Raw genomic sequence first — 22,419 nt, 5'->3', positions numbered from 1 at the left:
TGTTCATTTGAGCTATGAAATACAGTTGGTACCACAGGAAACGATCGCTATATGTAAACCATCAGCTCCTCTTCAGCTTTTAAAGCCTGATGTTGAGTGTTGACAACCTTGGGTCCCAAAAGAGCAGGGGCCTGTTAGAACTTAACTCTTTCCATTTAACTTGTTTTGAGGCTTTACCATTCTTTTTTATTTATTCATTTATTTATTTGGCTGCATTGGGTCTTTGCTGCTACGCGGGCTCTCTCTAGTTGCGGTGGGCGGGGGCTACTCTTCGATGTGGTGCAGGGGCTTCTCATTGTCGTGGCTTCTCTTCTTGTGGATTGTGGGCTCTAGGTGCACAGGCTTCAGTAGTTGTGGTGCCTGGGCTCAGTAGTTGTGGCTCGCGGGCTCTAGAGTGCAGGCTCAGTAGTTGTGGCACACGGGTTTAGTTGCTCCGCGGCATGTGGGATCCTCCCGGACCAGGGCTCGAACCTGCGTCCCCTGCTTTGGTAGGTGGATTCTTAACCACCGCGCCACCAGGGAAGTCCCCTAGGCTTTTCCATTCTTTAAAACTTTTCTTATTTTTAAGAAAATAACGTTGTGCACAATTCTGTTTCGGGTTTTATCTATTCTGCTCTTAATTAGTTGTCTTCTTACAGAGCATTTGTTTTATTTGTTTGTTTAACCTGTTTTCTGGTTCAGAGTCTCAGACTCTGTAAGATTGGGGTTGTCATCCTTTTGGCAGCATCATCAAGTTCTTCTGTACCAGCTGCTGGGTTTAAAGTAGATATCTGCTCTCTAGGAGCTCAAGTGAAGTGCCAAAGGTAGGCAACAAAGTGGGTTATTGTTGTGAAATAGATGTGCTCTGGTAAAAGGAGGTAGAAGGAGAGGACTTAGTCATTTTTGGTTGCTTCTGTGGAGTGTGAGGGAGAAGGACTGCTCTGGGATGACTCAGTGCTCTGGCTTGGATATCTAGATGGGCTGAGGATCATTTGGTGAAATTGAAATACAGAAGAAGGCACCGATTCTGGAGATGGCTGGTTGACACGGAGCTGTAGGGTAGTTGTTGAATTTGAGTATACAGCTTTGAAGTGAGGCCTGAGCTGGAGTGAAGCGAATACAGATACTAAACGGGGCAGGCTGAGGAACTATATCCTGGAAACCTGACTGAAGGTTGTGACTAGAAAGGCAAAAAAGAAACGAGGAGAAGTGGGTAATACAGAAGCCAGTGGAGGAGAGCTGCAGATGCCAGAAAGTCATGGGGACTGAAAGACATCCGCTGGCTTTTAAGGTAGGTCTCTGTTGGTGACTTTTCCCTGAGCAGTTTTGGTGTCCGCTTTTGGGCAAAAGAACGCTGCTCTGTGTTAGCGAGTGAACCGAATTAAGGAACTGAAGGCAATAGATAGTTGTTTCCTTTATATACCTTGGGCGATTGGTTCCTTGTGAGAGCCCTCCTTTGATCATCAGCTGGCATAAATGGTGACACGGGCTGCGGTATTTACCACACATGTGCCGGTGAGAAATGGAAAAAGAGGCACAGATGAGGCCGTGAACCAAGCTTTTTTTATGGATGGATGACTGCTCAAATTTAAACAGTATTGGAATACTTGAAAAAACACTGTTTCTCTTCTATTTTGTAGACAAGTTCTCCACTCTTCTCAGGTGGTTATCATAATTCAGTTCTAAGCATACGTATTTAACAATCTACATGCCTCAAACTTTAAATATCTTCCCTTGGTTCTGAATGGAAACAGGGGACAGGAAGAGAAGTTGCTACCAACACAGCGGTGACTCTCAGCTATTCATGGACAGGAGAGCAAGGTCACCCGAGAAACTCATATGCAGGTTGGTAGTATAAGGCTGATGAACTGGACCAGAGAGTGTGGAGGTCCTTTCCTGTTTATTATCTGCCCCTGGTATGAAAACATTAAACAACTTTACTGTTTAAACAAAGGTCCTCATCTAGTTTTCTGGTAATTAATTCAATATTTTAAATTTCTGATGGTAACTGAATTTTCCAGCCTCTTAATTTTTATCTCTGTCATTTTAAGTTTAGTGTTCATTTTTGCATTATTTTGTTTTAATGTTTTAATGCTGCATTATTTTGTTTTACTATTGTTTCTTTCTTTTGTTGCTGTTGAAGATTTTTTAAATTTTCATCTATTTAACATTTATTACATATCCAGAATTTTAGGAATATATCCTTAATCTTTTATTGTAGGATTTTTTTCAGTCTCTTCCCCTAGTTTTTGCCATGCGTGTGCACTTGAGATTTAAGGTTTTTTGATGGTTCCCACTTGCCCCCATTTGCTTAAAGGAAAACATGTTATATTTATATCCCCCAAACAACATACAATGTGTTCATGTTTTCTTAGCCTTTTATTTTTGGAACTGATGTGTTAGGTAAGAACGATGTATTTCGCTTTTGTCCCAGGATGATAAATAACAAAAAGCGTCCTTAACCTTTTTGTTTATTTATTGTGTTATTCAACAGTGTTTTTATAGCCCATTGTGGTAGGTTCAGCAATGGAGAATGCGGTCCTCATGCTGAGGGAAGAGAAAGTTGGAAGGAAGCAGTGGGCAGCAGGGTCAGTTGTCACAGAGTGGCCGAGCGAGGTGAAGCTGAAAGACTTCCCATTGCTTCAGCCCCAGGAAGTTCTTGGTGGTCTAAGGGAGAGCGGTTGGCAGTGAGGATGGGCTGGGCCTGTTGCCAGGTTGTTCAGGAGTGACAGAGACATTGAGAGGATCTGAGGAACAGGCTGGAGCCTTTACACCTTCTCTTTTGCTTTTAATGAACCCATATTCTGAGACCTTCGAGAAGGCTCCACACAGGTTCTCCAAGTTCAAGATTGCCTGTTGCTAAATTTATTCCCCATCTGGATTGGATGAAAGATTTAATGTGAACCTAGAGATGAAATTTTAGAGAAACTGAGAAGATTTGAGAGTTTATAGGTAAAGGTTAGGCCCTTCTGCATGTGCAGCAACGTGGATGGACCTAGAGATTATCATGCTAAGTGAAGGAAGTCAGATAGAGAAAGACAAACACCATATGAAATCACTTATATGTGGAATCTAAAATATGACACAACTGAACTTATGTACGAAAACAGAAACAGACTCACAGGCACAGAGAACAGACTTATGGTTGCCAAGGGGGAGGGAGGGGAGGGGAGGGATGGAGTGGGAGTTTGGAATTAGCAGATGCAAACTATATATATAGAATGGTTAAACAACAAGGTCCTACTGTATAGCACAGGGAACTATATTCAGTATCCTGTGATAAACCATAAAGGAAAAGAATATGTGTGTGTGTGTAACTGAATCACTTTGCTGTACAGCAGAAATTAACACAACATGGTAAATCAACTATACTTCCATAAAAATTTAAAAAAAAGAAAGAGGTTAGGCCATTCTGGCCATAGAATAAGTCCACAAGACTATAAATGTTTGTTTTGTTTTCTTGTGCAGATGTGTAGAAAACCCACAGTTAGGTGTATTTTGCAGAGACTTCTTCAATCCACACGGAGGTCTGCCTTACCTCAGGGTGTATCCTCAGGGGAGAGGAAAATAAGCAGCAAAATGAGCTTTTCCCAAGTATGAAAGGACAGGCGTTTGCTTTTCACACATGTAACGAAGTGTAGCTTGCTTGCTAACAGTGACTAAAGAGCATGGACCTGCGTAGACAATCCTGTGGTTGTTGGGATTGCTAAGTAGTGGATCTCTGGGAGGATGGAAGTGAAATCCCATCTTCTGTTTCTTATTCATTCCACCCTATGTCCGTGGGGATGCAGCATTTGTGAAGGAATCAATTATCCATTTGTTAGTCAGAGGAGCCTTACAAATTATACATTAGCAGATTGATTTCTGAGGTTCACGTTGGGGGACCGATGGCTTAAGGTGGGTTGATGAGGAACATCAGGGGAAAAGAAGTGGCCACAGAGGACACCATTAAAAGCAGCTTTCGAAATGACCGTGAATTTATTCCTAATTGAAGAGCTGACATAATCCATACTAAGTGTGTTTATTTCAAGCCTCGTACATTAAGTAATTGATTATCACATGAGGTGTACATGTGGGTGATTTTGCCTTTTCTTTAAATTTAAGACCTTGAGACCACCTGTAGTAGACTTGGATTTAGAAGGTATGTGCTGCTTCTGGCCCCCTCCTGCTTACTGGGCTGCTTTTTTTGTTCCATTAAGGAAACATTTTCGTATGTTCTATGGTGTCAGCTTGACATTATTGATTTTTGAACAAATTCACTTATATTGTCCAGAATTCCAAACATGTCTCCATTAGGAATAAAATTGTAGCTAATGGAAAATACAGCTGAGACCATTTTTCTCTGGTCTTTTTTTTCTTCTGGTTCCTTACCCTTGTCTGCATCTATTTCAGTGGACCATCTTCACAACATACTCCCTAAATTGTATGTATAAAACAGGAAAGGTCAGCATTGAAGAAAGACCGAATCTTGCCCTCCTTTTTCCCTCCTGTATCCTTTCTTTCCTGTTCAGTTGTCGTTGTTGCTTATTTCTAGTGTTTAGAAATGGCAGATATACGCAAGGTGTTTGTTTCTGACAGGAATGATTACCATTGACAGGTGTACTATTGAATTCCTGTTATTTATTCTTTATTAAATGTTATAGAAAAATTATAGAAACTAACATGCATAGTGATGATACTCAATTATTGCTCAAGATAAAAATGTGCTGCAGGTTCCCCAAAGGATGGCTTTAACAATTAAGATTTACTGTGGTTTCGTTTTGTTTTTAGATTCATGGATTTACTGTTTAATTGTTTAAAAATATTTATCTTTTGATTACAAACCATAAATATTTGTTGTAGAAAATTAGCAGATCCTAGAAAGGGACAACCTACATAGTAATAGTATGTCAGCACCCAGATATAAGCAGTGCTAATATTTGGGGGAATCTGCTTCTAGTCACATATATTACATTCAAATACCTGTAAATAGAGTAGTATTTATAAACATCAGATTGTACTTACCCAGAGTAGCCAAATTATAAGATTTGAGGGCACAGTCCTCCAGACTACCGAGTCTGCTGAAGACTTCTGACACCAGCCGCAAGTTCTGGTGGGTTCCTAAATCCACCTTCATGTTTGATAATTATCTAAAGGCCTCACAGAACTCACTAAAAGCTATTATACTCACACTTCTGTGTTATTACGGGAAAAGGATACAGGTCAAGATTTCAGCCACAGGAAGGGCCATGCCTGGGATGGTTCCAAAAGTGAAGTTTTCATTTTCCTCGGGACATGGAACCTCCACCCCTACGTAGATGCAGGGAAGCTGAGCCCTGTATTCAGGGATTTTACTGGGGCTCTGTTACGGAGGCATGATTGGTTGCTAGGTTGTCCACGTGGTTGATTTCAGCTTCCGGGTTGACCGATACGTTGTGACCCAAAGCCTCCACCCTAAATCACAGGTTTGGTCTTTGTGGCCCAAGCAGCCCCACCATAAGATGCTCCTATCAGGTGTGCAGGTGTGACATAGATGACTTCCAGAAGCCAAGGGCAAAGGCCAGACCTGTCTTTGTCTAAGGCCATATTCTTCTCTAAATAATGCTTCTTTTTTAACTTAATTTTAAAAATGAACATTTAGATTCCTAGCTTTTAGAAATTTAGGTAATTTTAAAATTATTTATTTATTTACTTACCTACTTACCTATCTATCTGTTTGCACTGGGTCTTAGTTGTGGCACGCAGGATCTTTGTTGCAGCATGCGGGATCTTTAGTTGCAGCACGTGGGCTCTTAGTTGAAGCATGTGGTATCTAGTTCCCTGACCAGGGATCCAGCCCTCGCCCCCTGCGTTGGGAGTGTGGAGTCCTAGCCACTGGACCACCAGGGAAGTCCGTAGGTAATTTTCATTTCTCAGTGTCTTACAAAAGAAACCTGCTATGGAAAGCATCTTGTTGCAAAATAATCTTTGTACTTCTCCTTGGTTATTATAGGCAACGCATATTTTAAAGACTTTTGATACACGTTGCCAAATGATCCTTTGGAAAGTTTCTCCAAGTTTGAATTACCACTTCCAATGTAAGAGGAGTGTCTATTTTTGTGCTTCTTCGCTAAAACTAAGGTGTTTGAAAAATCTTTGCTGATTCTGTAGGTAAAATATCTCATCGCTTTACTTTTCACGTATTGATTGTTACTGAGGTTGCCTCTTGTTCCTGTTTACCTACAGTTTGTCTGTTTCTTTTGGGAGTTGACTGTTTACTTGGTTTGATTTACGTGAGTAGGAAACCCAAATTTCTTCAAAAACTAAAGAATATTTTAAAATGTATGGTAAGCTGCTAAGTTGTTTGCAGTGTTCATGATAAGGGGTAAATATCCCTAATCGATAATAAGCTGTTGTGAATCAATTTTAAAATTATGGACACCCTGATAGCAAAACAGTTTCTTTCTCTGGCTTCATGCTTAGAATGTATAGTTTAAGATTGCAGCTTTTACAGATGTATTAACTAGCTTCTCTTTCCAATTCTATTTGAAGTGACCTAAGAAGTAGAAAATACTTGTGCTCTCGTTTTAAAATAGGGAAAGAAGGAAGTAGTAACTAAACATGTGCTAAATACCTCATCTTCCAAATGAGCCAGTGAATACAATTGCATTTATTTTGGGTGGGGGGAGGAGACATAATTCAAGCATGATTTAGTAATTTAAAGATAATCACTAACAAGATAAAAACAGAATATCTAAATTCTTCTTCAATGGGTCAAGAAGAAGAATTTGAGTAACATAGCAAAAGAATAATAATGAGATGGAGAAATGTAATTTTTAAAAGTATAAAGGAATGTAGCAACTAAGAGAACACTAAATGGGCCAGGTATTCTGTTACTAAAAGAAAACTAGCCTCAGCTTTGAAGGACAAATATCTCACCAGCCGATGGAAGTGAAAAATAAAGATGTGAGCAAAAATGTATTATAAAAAGCCAAACAAAAATTAAGCATGTTGGCAGTAACAATATAAGAAAATATAGAGTTTAAGGCAAAAGAGCATTAACCGGCAGAATGCATATTAGATTGATGATAGTACAAGTGAAAAGGAAAATATAACAATTATACCCTTTGATTTGCCAAATTATAGGTCATCTAATAGCTGGATCAAAATGGATTTGAAAATCGAGGAGGAATGGACAAAACTACAATTGTAGTGGGAAGTTTTTGAAGCATGTTTCTATCAGTCTTTGCTAGATCAAAAAGAAAAAATTAAACAAGGACATAGAAATTAAATAATATATACAACATTATTAAAAATATATGTATTTTGAACCCTAAAATAGAAAATATGAATTACTTCAAAATGATATCTTTTGTTTCAAAGAGCAACCCATCCATTTAACAGATAGACACAGACCACATATCCGACCACAACTGTAGTCACACTAGAGTTTATTAATAATTTGATATATAAGCAGATAACACCACCACCACGCTTAGGAATGAAACAAAACAAAATGTTACTTTTCCCAAAGGAGATATAATTATTACAATAACAGTATTATCTGGTCTCTGGTTTGTGGCCATTGGTATACCCAAAGGCAAATGCAAAATATTTGATTATTTTATGATTAAGAAATGAGCAGTTAAAACTAACGAGCAAATATACTAATGCCAGGAAATTAGAGTAAGGTCAACGAAATTGTTCTAAGGCAAAAAGGGCATAATTAGTATAGACTAAGAGTAGAAATTAATAAAATAGAAAAATTTAAAAAATACAGCAAATAGGTACTTCCCTGGTGGCGCAGTGGTTAAGAATCTGCCTGTCAATGCAGGGGACGTGGGTTCGAGCCCTGGTCCGGGAAGATCCCACATGCCGTGGAGCAGCTAAGCCCGTGCGCCACAACTGCTGAGCCTGTGCTCTGGAGCCTGCGAGCCACAGCTGCTGGGCCTGCGTGCCACAACTGCTGAAGCCCGCGTGCCCTAGAGCCCGTGCTCCACAACAAGAGAAGCCGCTGCAATGAGAAGCCTGCGCACCGCAATGAAGGGTGGCCTCCGCTCGCCGCAACTAGAGAAAGCCTGTGAGCAGAAGCGAAGACCCAATGCTGCCAAAAATTTTAAAATAAATAAATACATTTATTTAAAAAAACCCAGCAAATTGATTGATGGTAGTATTGCTTCTATAAAAAGGCCAATACAACTGATAAATATCTGATAAGGATAATAGTAAAAAAGGAAATAAAATATTAATATACATGTGAGATAGTGCTGTGTATATATTTTCATATTTCCAAATAGGAAAACTAATATTACCTACTTCATAGAATTTCTGTGAGGCGTAAATTATATAATATGTATAGAACTCTTAGAATAGAGACTGATGTATAATAAGCATATGGTAAATGTTTATTAGTAGTCGTATTACTACTTACTAGTAGTAGTAGTATTAATATCATTAGTATTATTAAAATATTAAAAGAATACAAAGTGAAATGAAACTATTTCATCATTAAGAACTTGGAATGCACAATTTTCTGGGAAAATGTAAATGACCAGAATAGAATTAGGACATTTGAGTAGCTTGACAGTTATGGGAAAAATAAGTGTAAACCAAGAAATAATCCGTTGAAGGTGTAGATCCCAGACATTTTTATGGATGGGCAAATTCTTCTTAATTTTATTTAGAAATCTTTAATGTTTGTTCTTGTTTTGAAATATAACTTTTTAAAACCCATTTTAAGATGTGCAGGGGAACAAATAGTAATAAAGCGAACAATCCTGTTAACTACCACTCTGTCAAGAGCAGACCGTGTGATCCCCTTCCCCACCTATACTCGCAGTTCCCTTAGTGGGAGCCACTGTGCTGACCTTCGTAGGAATGACTGCTTAGCTTTTCTTTTTCATTTTATGTCCTCTGTGTGCACCCCCTGGACACTATGGTGTAGTTGTGCCTATTTTTGTTAGGTTGTGTAAGTGGAATCATATTGTACGTATCAGGAATGAGAAAAGCCTGCTGACTGTCATTGCTACTCCCAGAATAAAACAAAGTATGAGACCTCTAAGGGGAGACATAGGAAACTTTATTTAGAGACATTAAAGAAGGCCTAATAAATGGAGAAATGCTCCATGTTTATGGATTAGAAGACTCAACATATTGTAAACGTATCAAAGGGAGAGCTCTCAACGCTTCACCTCAGGTGGGTTTGAGGAAGTTTTCTCCTTAAATGCTAAGAGTTTTTACCATGAATGAGTGTTGTTTCATCAAACACTTTTTGCATCATTGAGATGACCGTATGAATTTCCTCTTGAGATGATCTTATGATTTTCCTTTTATTAATGCAAAAAATTATCATCTATTAATTCCGCTATCTTGTATCAGCCTAGTAGTTTTGGAGTAAAATTATCTTTTTTATATATGCTGACTTTGTTAATATTTTCTTTAGGATGTTTTCATTTCTGTTCATGAGTGAGATTTACTTGTATTTTTTCTTTTTCATAACGTCCTTTGTTGAGTTTTGTTGTTGTTAGGTTATGCTGTCCTGGTAAAATGAGTTGGGGAGCATTTCCTTTTTATTCTGTTGTCTGGAAGATTTTGTGTGTGATTGGAAGTTTGTGTTCTTTGAACTATCCCATGAAATTAATACTCTAGTGAGTGAGTTTGACAGTAACTAAGATAAGTAAAGTACATAGTAAGATAGTGGTAAGTGCTAAGGAGAAAAAATAAGTATTACAGTGAAGGAGCTATGAATGTTTGGGTGAAGTGTTGAAATTTCGGATCCAGTGGCCTGAAAAGATGACTACCAGTGAAGAGCTGGCAGAAAAGCATCCCAGGCACCGGCAAACAAATGCAAAGGCTCTAGGACTGGAGAAACAGCAAGAAGGTCATCGTGGCTAGAGGAGTGAGAGCAAGGCCAAGGGTGGATAAGGCAGGGCTTTAGCCATATCATTTAGGACTGTCAGGTCATAGTGAACACTTTGGGTTTTATCCTGAGATGGGGGGCCTTTGGAGGGTTTGAAACAAAGGAGTGACATTGTCTGATCCCCCTATTAACAATATACTGGTTTGTTGAGGTTAGATTTCTAGGAGAGTTAGGGCAGAAGCAGGTCTACTAGTTTGGAGACTATTACAGTAATCCAGACAAGGGTGGTGATAGCTTAAACCAGGATGGCAGCCATAGGGGTGGTGAGAGTCTGGGTAAATTTTGTTTGCAGAGATGGTAGGAATTGCTGACAGATAGCGATGTAAAGTGTGGAAGAAAGACAGGAGTCAAGACTGGCTCCAAGGTTTTCGTCTTGTGCAATGAGAGGATTGTATCAGTCCTTAACTACTACAGATGGGCGAGACATCAGGAAGAGCCCTTCCAGGAAGGAAGATCAGATTCTCAGTTTTGGATATGCTTTAGTTCACATGCCCGTTTAGGCATCCAAGTACATATGTAAAACAGGCAGTCCTAGATATTGGTCTGGAATAGGGAGAGGCCCCGTCTAGGGATTTAAATTCAGGAATCATCCCATGGCCTGGAGAGAATACCAAGAGAGCTCGTGTAGATGTAAAAGGGAAGAGGTGCCAGGACTGAGCTATGAGGTACAGGGATCAGGAGATAAGGAGTATTTGGCCAAAGAGACTGAGGCGGAGCAACTAGAAATTCCAGGGAAAACTCAGAGAAGTGTGATACCTTGGAAGCAGAGAGAGGGGGAGAGTTGTCATCAGTGTTCCATGCTTGTATTAGGTAAAGTAAGTTAGGATTGAATAATGACCGTTATATGTGGCAACATGGGGGTCATTTTATCTTGTAATTCTCATGAAAATATAAATACTTGAGAAAAACCAAGGAAAGTGTGAAGAATTGTGACTGGGACTCAACTTACCAGATATCAGAACATACTATGTACGTCTTCTATAATTAAATCAGTGTTGAAATGATATAACAATGGCCAAAGGGACCACAGTTGAAAACCCAGAAGATTATCTCAGTGTATATAAATATTTATTATATGATAAACATAGTTCTCTTCAAAAGGAGAAGGGTGTGGTTTTTAAAAAATGGGGCTAGTCCAAATGGGTATCCATTTGGAAGAAGATAAGATGAATCGTGAAAGTATTAAAAACTTAGATGTGAGAAATAAAGCAATAACCATCTTGCAAAAATATACAGGAGACCACATATACAATGTCAGGGTAAGGTATTGTACCAAGACATCATACCCTTTTAAAAAAAGAAGAAAATGGACAAGAAAAGAACAAACATTAATAGAAAAAATAAGAGATGTGAACAGAGTTTTTAGAAGAATAAATTAATTGGCCGACAGGCTTAAGAAAATGTTTAAGTTGTTAGTAGTTGGGGAAATAAATCAGTGAATATTGATCATTGGCAAAAAAGTTAACCATTGCTAACAGGTATAAAGGAAAAAGGATTCTTATACCTTGTAGTTATGATTTATTTTCCCCCATAATATTGCTAATGTGATACAAATTAGTTTCTACTCAGGAAGAAACATGTTGTAATAAAAAGTTGGGTTTATTCGTACTAAGAATACCACTGTGTGGCCTAGCCACACAGCAGTACTAAGGCTCTAGACAGCTCACGTAAACTCTTGAGGCCTCGTTTTCCTTATTGTGAGGTGGAGGTAACCATCCTAGGCTGTCTCCTTTCGCCAGAAGTTGCGAGGATCAGCTAACGTGTATGTCAGGTCTTTGAAAATAATACAGTGTGATTCCTAGAATCTTAGCACAGGCCATGAGCACAGAGTCCAAGAACAAATGACGTACAGTTTGACAGGTACATGGGGAGAAGATACACTTCTCGATGTAAGTTGTACAGAAGGGCCTTGCGAAGAAGCATTGTACTCAGCACTGAGGCTCAGTTTGGTAGGCCTGGAACAGTGCTACCCTGTAGAACTTTCTGAAATGATGAAAACATTCCGTGATCTGTGTGCTTTTTCACACAGTAGCCGCTAGTCACATGTGGTATTGAGCACTTGTGCAACGGAGGACATGAATATTTAACTGTGATTGATTTTAACTAGCTTAACTTTCTGTATAGTCACACGTGGATAGTACCGTATTGGTTAGGACAGGAAACCTTGGCAGTGATCAGGCTACACACATCTATTGAATTATAATCTGAGGTAGGCTATAACCAGAGACCAATTAAATTACAGTCAGAGGTATGTGGGGTTTATATTTGCCACAAGTAAAATGGGCATTAAAATGTTTGGCGAACAAAAGATCAGCATCAGGAAGTTGTTAACAGAAGGTACTCAGTGAGGAAAACATTTATCCAAAGAAGACTAGAAACTGTGCATTCAGACTCGTCGGCCAGAAGTCCAGACACACTGGCCTCATTGCTTTCCCAGTTCAGCTTTTGTTTTGCATCTTCCTTGCTGCCCATCACAAAGTTCTCTTCACTGCTCTTAAGGTGAGCCCTGGCTCTGCTTTTTCTCTGTTGTGAATCTCATCCATGGGGTTGGTTTATTCTCCTATAAATGGGTCAGATATCTCTGTAAGGTCCTTTCCTGTTCTAACATTCTAAGAACTTTTAAGGAGATAGCTTGGTTTTCATGAGCTGCGTTTCAGGAGTGATTTAGGGATCAGGGTGAGAACGGGTTCTGTAGCCAGCTGTCTCCACCTGTAACATGGGAATTTCTCTCAGCAGCATCAGGCAGTGGGTGGCCTTTCCAAGGTCAGGGAGTCTTGGTCTGTCCTGGCCGTGACTTACTAGCTTGGAGGTATTTTCCATTGAGCATAGAACAATCAATTTTGTGTATTTCCATTTTATTCTTATGCACAAACCAAATTATTTTAAGGTTAGGTATTTAAAAAAATGAATTTGCAGGCTCATGTTGAAACCGATGAAGTCTTCTCTTTTTGTGGTTAATTTGTTCTATCATGTTTTGTGCAAGATAGTTGTAAACTGTCATTACTTAAGAAGCAAAGGAAAAGGAGAAAAGGTTGCCATTTTTAAATGTTGTCAACATTTACTGATTTTGATTTCTCTTTAGAAAATCCGCCTGTATGAATATTTTAGTGAGTAAACAGTTGGCTACATGGAGAACTGGAAAACTGTGAAAAATATTACAAGTGCAGTTGTGTGTTTACTCTTGGGAAAATACATCCAAAGTAGAATGCCTAATTCCATCTTCACAGATTTTTAAATTTGAGATTACTCAAAAGAATGGAAGATGGGGCTTCCCTGGTAGCGCAGTGGTTGAGAGTCCACCTGCCGATGCAGGGGACGCGGGTTCGTGCCCCGGTCTGGGAAGATCCCCCATGCCGCGGAGCGGCTGGGCCCGTGAGCCATGGCCGCTGAGCCTGCACGTCCAGAACCTGTGCTCCGCAACGGGAGAGGCCACAACAGTGAGAGGCCCGCGTACTGCAAAAAAAAAAAGAAAAAAAAAAGAATGGAGGATGACAAAGTTAGTTACTATCAATTAGACCCCGTGGAATTCCCCCAGAAAGTACTAAGCATAGAGTATAAATAAAAAGTTGATTTAGTAATTTATAAGAGAAGAAAAAATGGATTGGCTGGTGAGCCAAAGTAAAATAACTAAGATTTTAGAGTTGCCGTATGATCCAACAATCCCACTCCTGGGCATATATCCAGAGAAAACTCTGATTCGAAAAGATACATGCACCCCAATATTCGTAGCAGCACTATTTACAATAGTCAAGACATGGAAGCAACCTAAGTGTCCATCAACAGAGGAATGGATAAAGAAGATGTGGTACATGTATACAATGGAATATTACTCAGCCATAAAAAAGAATGAAATAATGCCATTGGTATAGAGGACCTTATTTACAAAGCAGAAATAGAGACACAGACGTAGAGAACAAACGTATGGATACCAAGAGGGAAAGGGGGAGGTGGGATGAATTGGGAGATTGGGATTGAAATATATACGCTATTGATACTATGTATAAAATAGATAACTAATGAGAACCTACTGTATAGCACAGGGAACTCTACTCAGTGCTCTGTGGTGACCTAAATGGGAAGGAAATCCAAAAAAGAGGGGATATACGTATATGTATAGCTGATTCACTTTGCTGTGCAGTAGAAACTAACACAATATTGTAAAGCAACTGTACTCCAATAAAAAAATTTTTAAAAAAAGAATGAAATAGTGCCATTTGCAGCAGCATGGATGGACCTAGAGATTATCATACTAAGTGAAGAAAGTCAGAGAAAGACAAATAACCATGATATCACTTATACGTGGAATCTAAAATATGATGGATGTAACAAACAGACTCACAGACACAGAAAACAAACTTACGGTTACCAAAGGGGAGAGGTGGTGGGGCAGTGATAAATGAGGAGTTTGAGATTAGCAGATATATACTACTGTATATAAAATACATAAACAACAAGGTTCTACTGTATAGCATAGGGAACTAAATTCAATATCCTGTGATAAACCATAATGGAAAAGGATATGAAAAAGAATGTGTGTGTTTGTGTGTGTGTGTATATATATATCTGAATCATTTTACTGTATACCAGCAACTAACGTGACATTTTAAATCATCTATATTTCAATTAAAAAGGACACTAAACTTTTTCTTTACATCATGATTTTTATTTTGGTTTTTGTTTTGTTCTTTTAATGAATTTAGCTGGGAAAGAATTTTAGGACTGTGGAGTAAGTAGAACAGAACAAATAAAAAGGTACATAACAGGTAAGAAAAGTACCATTTTTAGCTGGGACTTCAAGTACGTGAAATAGGTAATTTGGGCAAATCTTAGGTTTCTGGGCTTATTACATGTCTGGGAACAAAGCTATATTTTACCATTTTCATTTGCAGAAGCAAAATATGTCTTGGACTCCTGCATGTAAACTAATAGACAACTTGTATCACTTACATTTTACAAAAAGCCAAGGCATTTCACTTTTGATATATATGTTTCTGGAGGTTTACCATGTTTGTTTGTTCTTTTGTTTTCAATAGAGTCCTGTGAAGATAAATCAGATTAGCCTGGATGAAAGTGGCGAACACATGGGCGTGTGTTCAGAGGATGGCAAGGTATGGGGATTACATGGTCACGTGGAAAGCAGCGCTCCAGCTCTGTGGGCTGTGATGTTACCAACTCCAAGGGCTAGAGCAACACTGTGCCTACTGTATACCTGCAGTAGGAGAACCCTGATTATTCTTTTTGGGTATCGGACTTGCTCCCGATTGCTCATAATTAAAGTAAAATATATTTTGCGCAAATGTGCCTTAGGAAAAATAATTACAAGAATGTCAATAATGTAACTAGTATTAAGCTGATTAACAGCTGTGGCAGAGGGACATGTCACCTTAATCATTACTGCCGTGCCACTTAGGCTTCAGCGACTGGTCTGCAGTTCCTGCAAGACAGTGGTTTAATGCCTTTCTGCCATAAATCCACAAAATTGGATTTTGTGGGCATGATTTCTGTGGGCTGGTGGTTTTCATTTTCACACACCAGTTATGAATGTTTCTCTTGAATTATAGAATCTTTTGATAAGCAATCATAGTTTATCAGAAGAATAAAGTGTCTTACAGTGGCCACATTAAATAAATGTAAAATCAATATATGTACAGTTTCTAAAAACCTGGCCCCTACTTCCTCGACCGAGGACATACATCATTTGTGCAGTGTATAACTAACAATTATCAGTGCTGCTTGCCGAGGTTGAGCTGTGATATTTAGTGGTTGTGGTGATTGATTTTCCACTTATAAGAATGTCTTTTGTTTTTCAGTCAATGGAAGGCTTTTCTAATGTTGGTTTGCAATGATAAAATTCTGATGCACAGCGTATTTAAGCTACTCTTCTAAAACAACAGTTGAAGAAGAGAATGCATTAAGAATCATTACAGAACCTTACATATTCTGGACTTCATAGAGCAGATTTCCTAATCTAATTTTATGTTTTTTATGGGATCTAAATTCAATGGGCCATTAGGATAAGTAAATTAAAAACAGTGTAATCAGTGTAAAAGATTTATACCCATTTAATCTGTTAACAAAAGAAAAATGAAGTCTTCTTGACAGACAAGAATGCATTTTTATATATCTAAGCCTAATGTTACCCAAAGAGTCTAGTAAGAGTAATTGGAACACTCATGCTTTTCAAAAAGCACTGTCAAATTTTCTGAAATTCTGGGATGAACCAGACCATCAAAGATAGATAAGGGAGGAGTTGGTATGTGCAGAAATTGAGAAGAATTATCCAAACTCTTGAAACATTTCGTATTTATAAGAAAGATCATCTTTTTGTTTTCTGAAAGGTGAGGAAGAATTCCTTCTGGATTAATGCCAATGTAATTGAACTAATTTGTTGAAGGAGAATATTGTTTTTGAATTGGAAAAGAACTTAGATACTTCATCTAAGAATTTTCAGAACTCTAAATTTTGAAGAATTACTATTTAATGCGGCAAAGCAGTATATTTTAGCTACAGTGTCTGGTGGATAACGAGATGACCCTCAGATATCTCCTGGCACACTTCTTGGCAAGCACCTCTGTTTTCCTATTTTAGTCAAATTTATCACTGCCATATTTTGTTGTAGACCCATGATGCATGTTTAAAGAATGGTTTTCTCATATATTTTATCAGCGTTGATAGAATTGAAAATAAATATTTCAGCGCACATAGGTGTGTAAGCTAGCCCTCCTCGTGGGTTAGTCAGAATTGTGAAAATTGAGGCGCTAATATACAGTGATCTAGTAAAGTGGTTAGTGATGATGATCTAGTAAAGTGGTTAGTGATGATAGCAACATAAAGATTATTAAGCAAGATCAGCTCCGGATACCTAGATCTCGTGCATCTTTCAATGGCTGTTGTGAGTTTTCTTTCTTTAGTGCATTAAGATTCCTAGATAAATCATTACCTTCCATTTCACAGATAACCTTTGATATTCAGTTTTAAAGTCATAATTCTAACAGTTGTTTAAAATTTACTCTGTTTAGTCAGCTCGTGCTCAGTTCTAATCTTTTTATTTATCCTCGAGTTCCAAATTTTGAAATATACTCACACGTATACTGTGTGTGCGTGCGCGCGTTTGTGTGTGTGTGTTACTGGTATACATTTTTAGGTAACTTTCCGCGTAAGTACGTAACAGCCTTATTTTCTGATCTCTTGCCTATGTCGCCCTCATACATGAACTAGAATTAATTTAATGTAGAATTCTGGGTTGAACTATTTTCTCTCAAAGTTTTGGAGACTTTGCTCCCTTCTGACTAACCTTTATTGTCCTAGACATGTCAGAGGCCAGCCTATTTTTGTTGTTTCACAAAACCTTTTTAATTTTTTTTCTGTCCTGCCTTGGATCTCAGACTCATCATAATAACAACAACACTACCAATGGCAACGAACAGCCCTTGCAATTCAGTTTGCTAAGTTAATGTCTTGTTTGGGTCTATTTTCATTCATTTTGTCTGGAAGAGGGTAAGTCCTTTTGATCCATATACTGAAGTATTGTTTTCATTTCAGGAAAGTTGACTTCAGTCCTGATTTTGATTATTGCTTCAGTTCCACGTGTTTTCATTTCTTCAGAGAAACTCAATAATACTTAGGCTGGAGGCGGTATTGCGCGGAGGCTAAGAGCATCGCTCTGCACCACGCCTGCCTGGGCGGCTTTCCCACTCTTCTCTGTTAGGTCAGGGATGTTGCTTGACCCCCGGCCCCTCCACTGCCTCAGCTGGGCAGTGGGCACAGTGCGAGGCCTGGATGGGAATGTGGCAGAGCCAGTGCTGGGTGTGTGGGAAGTTCTAAGTTCTTGGTGTTTTTATTGCTAACCCTTCACTAACCATCTGTAGTCTGGCCTCTTCCCCTCCCATTTTGTTGTACCTCACTCACCTTTTCAAGGTAAGTTGGTGAATGGATAAGCCCTATCCACCCTTCTTCTCTTTTGAAAATATATGTAGGGGGGTTCCCTTTTCTCTACACCCTCTTCGGCGTGTATTGTTTGTAGATTTTTTGATGATGGCCATTCTAACCGGCGTGAGGCAGTGCCTCACTGTAGTTTTGATTTGCATTTCTCTAATAATTAGTGATGTTGAGAATTTTTTCATGTACTTTTTGGCCATTTGGAGAAATGTCTATTTGGATCTTCTGCCCACTTTTCTGATTGAATTGTTTTTTGATATTGAGCTGCACGAGTTGTTTATATATTTTGGAGATTAATCCCTTGTCAGTCACTTCATTTGCAAGTATTTTCTCCCATTCTGTGGGTTTTCTTTTTGTTTTGTTTATGGTTTCCTTTGCTGTGCAAAAGCTTTTAAGTTTAATTAGATCCCATTTGTTTATTTTTACTTTCATTACTCTTGGAGGTGGATCAAAAAAAGATCTTGCTATGATTTACCTCGGAAGGGGAGGGATAAATTGGGAGATTGGGATTGACATATACACACTACTATATATAAAGTAGATAACTAATAAGGTCCTACTAAATAGCACAGGGCACTCTATTCAATACTCCATAATGGCCTGTATGGGAAGAGAATCTAAAAAAGAGTGGATATATGTGTATGTATAACTGACTCACTTTGTTGTACACCTGAAACTAACAGAACATTGTAAGTCACCTATACTCAGATCTTTAAAAATTAATTTTTTAAAAAGAAAGAAAATATACTGTAAGAAAAATTGGTCATGTTTTGTGACACACACACACACACACACACACACACACACACACACACCTCACACATATGCTTTGCTTTCTCATGGTTTTTATCCTCTCATTTCTCTGTAGTCAGGGAGAGTTTCTCTTCTTGTTTTGGTCCCTTTGCTGAGGAACTTTGCTTCCAATATCAATTTTGCTTTCTGGAGTAGACTTTTATTCTGTTTTGCCTTTTTGTTCTTCCTGAACTCTTTCGATCTCTCCCAATTTTCTTTTCACGTCAGCCTGATCTATGTTTAATTTTTAAAACCAAAAATTATGACTTCTTGTGTGTCTTAGAGTGTTTTAGAGGTGGAGTGGTTGGGAGGGGAATTATCCTGCCACATTTGAGCTGTGTGTTGTCAGCTAAGTGATTCAAACCTCTCTGTGCTTCACCCTATTTCCTCCTCTATAAAAGGGGGGATAGTAACAGTACCTGCCTCATTAATCATTAGGAGAAATGAATTAGTTAATATATGTCAGTGATTTGGAATAGTACCTGGAACAGAAGAAACACGTAGTAGTCGTCAGCTGTTACCATCATCATTATCATTGTCCTGTCCTTTGCTCCAGATTCATAGAGGTCTCTTCTTCTTATTGAAGTTGACAAATAGTTTTGTAGTTTGTTTTTTTCTTTTCTGGTTACTATCAAAACTTTTTTTTTTTTTTTTTTGGCCGTGCTGCACGGCATGTGGGATCTTAGCTGCCCAACCAGGGATCGAACCTGCACCCCCTGCAGTGGAAGCATGGCGTCTTAACCACTGGACCACCAGGGAAGTCCCTATTAAAACATTTTTTAAAGCATGGTTTTTCTCCCTCTGAGTCACTGGAATTGTGTTCTGCAGTATTCTTTTTATAGACCTTGTGTGCATTTTTGTTACTCATTTATCCATTCCAGAACAGGGAGACAAGCTCTTTCTGAACCTGGGTTAGCAAACAGATTCAGGCCCTGCTTGTTATCCTTTTGGGTGTTGTAGAGTCACCCTTCAGCTCACATAGGGACCTGTTAATGAGCTCCATTTCCTCTGACTGGAGGTATCCAGTTAAGGCAGCTCCTCCAGTGAACTGGGGGCCTCTCCTATCTTCCCTCCTGGGTCTTTGACACCCTCCATGGGTGGAGAATATGAAAACCTGCCATCTCCCCCGCGAGGGTGCCTCCAACCACTGCCCTAGATGGAATGACAGTTTACGTGTTCACCCCTGTTCTTCTAATGCTTGACCTGTTGTTATTTGCAAGCCAGGGTTTGAGAGGGGCTGTTACAATGAAGTAATAGCTGGGAGGGTTGTCCAACACTCTGGTCACCTCATTCATAGTTTCTCTATGTCAGATGGCCCGTCGCCCAGTTTTCTGGTTTGCAAATACATAGAATTCCATGCTAAAGGGGAGAAGGCTTATACACCTTCCTGATTGTTTCATGAGAGTAGGGTTTCTTTACTTGTGGTGGTAAACACATAGCACATACGTTTTGTGGTCCTCCTATGGCTCTGTGGGTTTGTAGTTAATGAGAAATCCTCCAAGACTTTGCAGTAGGTTGACTCTAAGGCCAATTGTTCTGAATTTTCTCTTTGTCTTCACTAGGTATTTTTGTGACAAGTTGGGAGAGGTTGTCAGGGCTGCTATAGGGGATACCATTATCAAAAGGATCCTCTCTATTTTAACCTTTAAAAATATGATTCTTAACTCAGATGCACTCTTCCTAAAAGCCCAAGCTTTCTAGGCAATCATTCAACGGATTCTTTTCACAGAGGAGTGTGCTAATCACTGAGAAAATGACAAAGAGGGAGAGAGAGGGGAGATGGATGAGAATTGCTTTGGATTTTACTAGCTTTAGTAGTTTTAAGTTCTGACCAACTAGTTTGGGTGTCACATTAGTGAAATAAACCAAAATATCAAAGGTTTTACAACTCACCCTGCTTGTACTGGTAAAGTTTACGAGATTTGTCTTGTGAAGTCTCAGTGTTTTCCATACTGAAGGAGACGATGACAGTTGAGGAAAATGTTATTCAGTTAAACGTACGAATAGAGACTAATCTAAGAGTTCTAACCTGGCTTTGCCCCCTCCGGCCCCTAATCCGGGCACGCTATGACATTTTTGCTTCCACTAGTTCTAAAGGGTAGTTATGAGTTTCAGCCTGTTTTCTAAGAACTTCTGCAATTTGTTCTCTTCTGTTTATTCCTTCTTATCACTCTACTATTATGTCTTCATATGGATCCGTGTGTTTGTTTTGTTGTTGATTTGTGATTTTTAAAGGGACAGCCCTGGAAACTCATAATTTAATTTTCGCCGTTAGATTTACAGTATTTCTCGTATTCATTTTCTCACCGATCCCTCAGTCTTTTTCGACGGGTTCACATTTGTTTGTTTTCAGCTTGTATACTTTTTCCTGCAATAAAAATCACTTAACTTTTGTCCTTAAAATCATCTTTACCCTGTTATAGGCAGAAGGAACTTCATCCACTTGAATGAATGTCTGGTGCATTTAGTTTCCACTTCTGTTGTAGAGTTGTCTGATTCATTCCCTTTCATGTTACTTTGGCAAATATTTGAGGCTTTTGATTTTCTTTTCCCTATTCTACTTTTCTTACACTTTATATATTGTAGAAAGATATCTTCATTATTTGCAAATTTTAGACTAGCTCCTATAATGATAGAGTGTAGAAGAATAGGGCTTGGAATACTCTTCTTGATTTTTACAACCTCAGGTGAGTCATTTATTTTTCCACGGAATCATCTATTACACAGGCATAATGGTGTTTGCTTTCATCCCTAGCTGTCTTGCTATAAGGGCCAAATGAGGCAGAGCAAGGTTGTCACTGCTAGTTACATACTGTCAGTTATCAGTCTTTAAAAGTATCATTTTAAAGGTATTTCTTCTCATTTTCAAATCCATAAGCATAGTTTAATTCAGAATAAAATTTCTAAAAAAGCCAGAATGACGCTGGCCATTTTAATAGACAGCTTTTCCAGAAGGTTGTTCCCTCCACAATTGGAGAAGACTGAGAAGTGACATCACATCTCTGAGGAGAGGTTATCGAAATATACTTTCCGATTGGAATGTTAGCCTAGAAATTAGGCTGGGCCTCACACGGGACTTCCCCACTGGTTAAAAGTGAGTCAAATTACAGCTAAAAAATAAATTCAGAACTAAGAGGAACATCTAGACATTGCTAGATGTTGACCACGGTATGAGTGAAATAAATACGTTCCACCTGAAAAAAAATACGTCATTTTACCCCACCAGAAAGTTCAGTTTGTCTAGGGTGGGATCTGTCCCTTAATTTCCAGGAATCCTAACCGTGCACTCTGGCCTGAGACCCACTGAGGTAAAGCACGTGGAAGCGTTTAGAGGTCCAAGCTGGTAGTAGGAGCGTGAGCGTTGACGGGACCACGTTGTCAGCGACATCGTTAGAATGAATTCATGGAAGTAGCTTATGTTAGAAGAATGTAAACTTCCTAGTTTAGCATGACTTTCTACTGATGTAACATTAATAAGTTGAGCACTTTTTAATTTATTAAGATTCAGGTGATACAGCACTTGTCGTATTTTGACCCCATTTTCTTGGATTTGTTGGGCTCATTCAACTACAACTTCCTGGGATAGAGTAAAGCTCTGAATGCAGTGCTTTTCTTTTGAGCTTCTCTACCACCATTTTATAAGAAGTTCAATGCATCCTGTGCGTATACATTCATATAAAAGCAGTGATGCAATGCCCTCTGAACAATGAGAAGCAAGGTGGTAGTGGGGCCTGCATGTATTTGCCATGTCAAGAATGCATTTTAACAGATTACCTCTGATTAAATCAAATTCCCTCTATGCTACATTGTACCATGTGCTGTTCTTGGAACCC

At 38.8% G+C, this 22,419-nt stretch overlaps 1 protein-coding gene across 1 annotated transcript in view; it reads left to right on the top strand.

The window, feature by feature from the left end:
• VPS41 (VPS41 subunit of HOPS complex) overlaps nt 1–22,419 on the top strand; it is a 188,548-nt gene that overhangs the window by 66,237 nt on the left and 99,892 nt on the right. The window contains exon 5 of the mRNA XM_030871168.3: nt 14,890–14,964. Within this exon, the coding sequence (XP_030727028.1) occupies nt 14,890–14,964 (75 nt within the window). The remainder of the gene's footprint in view (nt 1–14,889; nt 14,965–22,419) is intronic.

Source organism: Globicephala melas, chromosome 9 (genome assembly GCF_963455315.2).
Source record: "Globicephala melas chromosome 9, mGloMel1.2, whole genome shotgun sequence".
NCBI lineage: Eukaryota > Metazoa > Chordata > Mammalia > Artiodactyla > Delphinidae > Globicephala > Globicephala melas.
The sequence above is the reverse complement of the archived record's forward strand: the minus strand, read 5'-3'. Positions and strand labels throughout refer to the sequence as shown.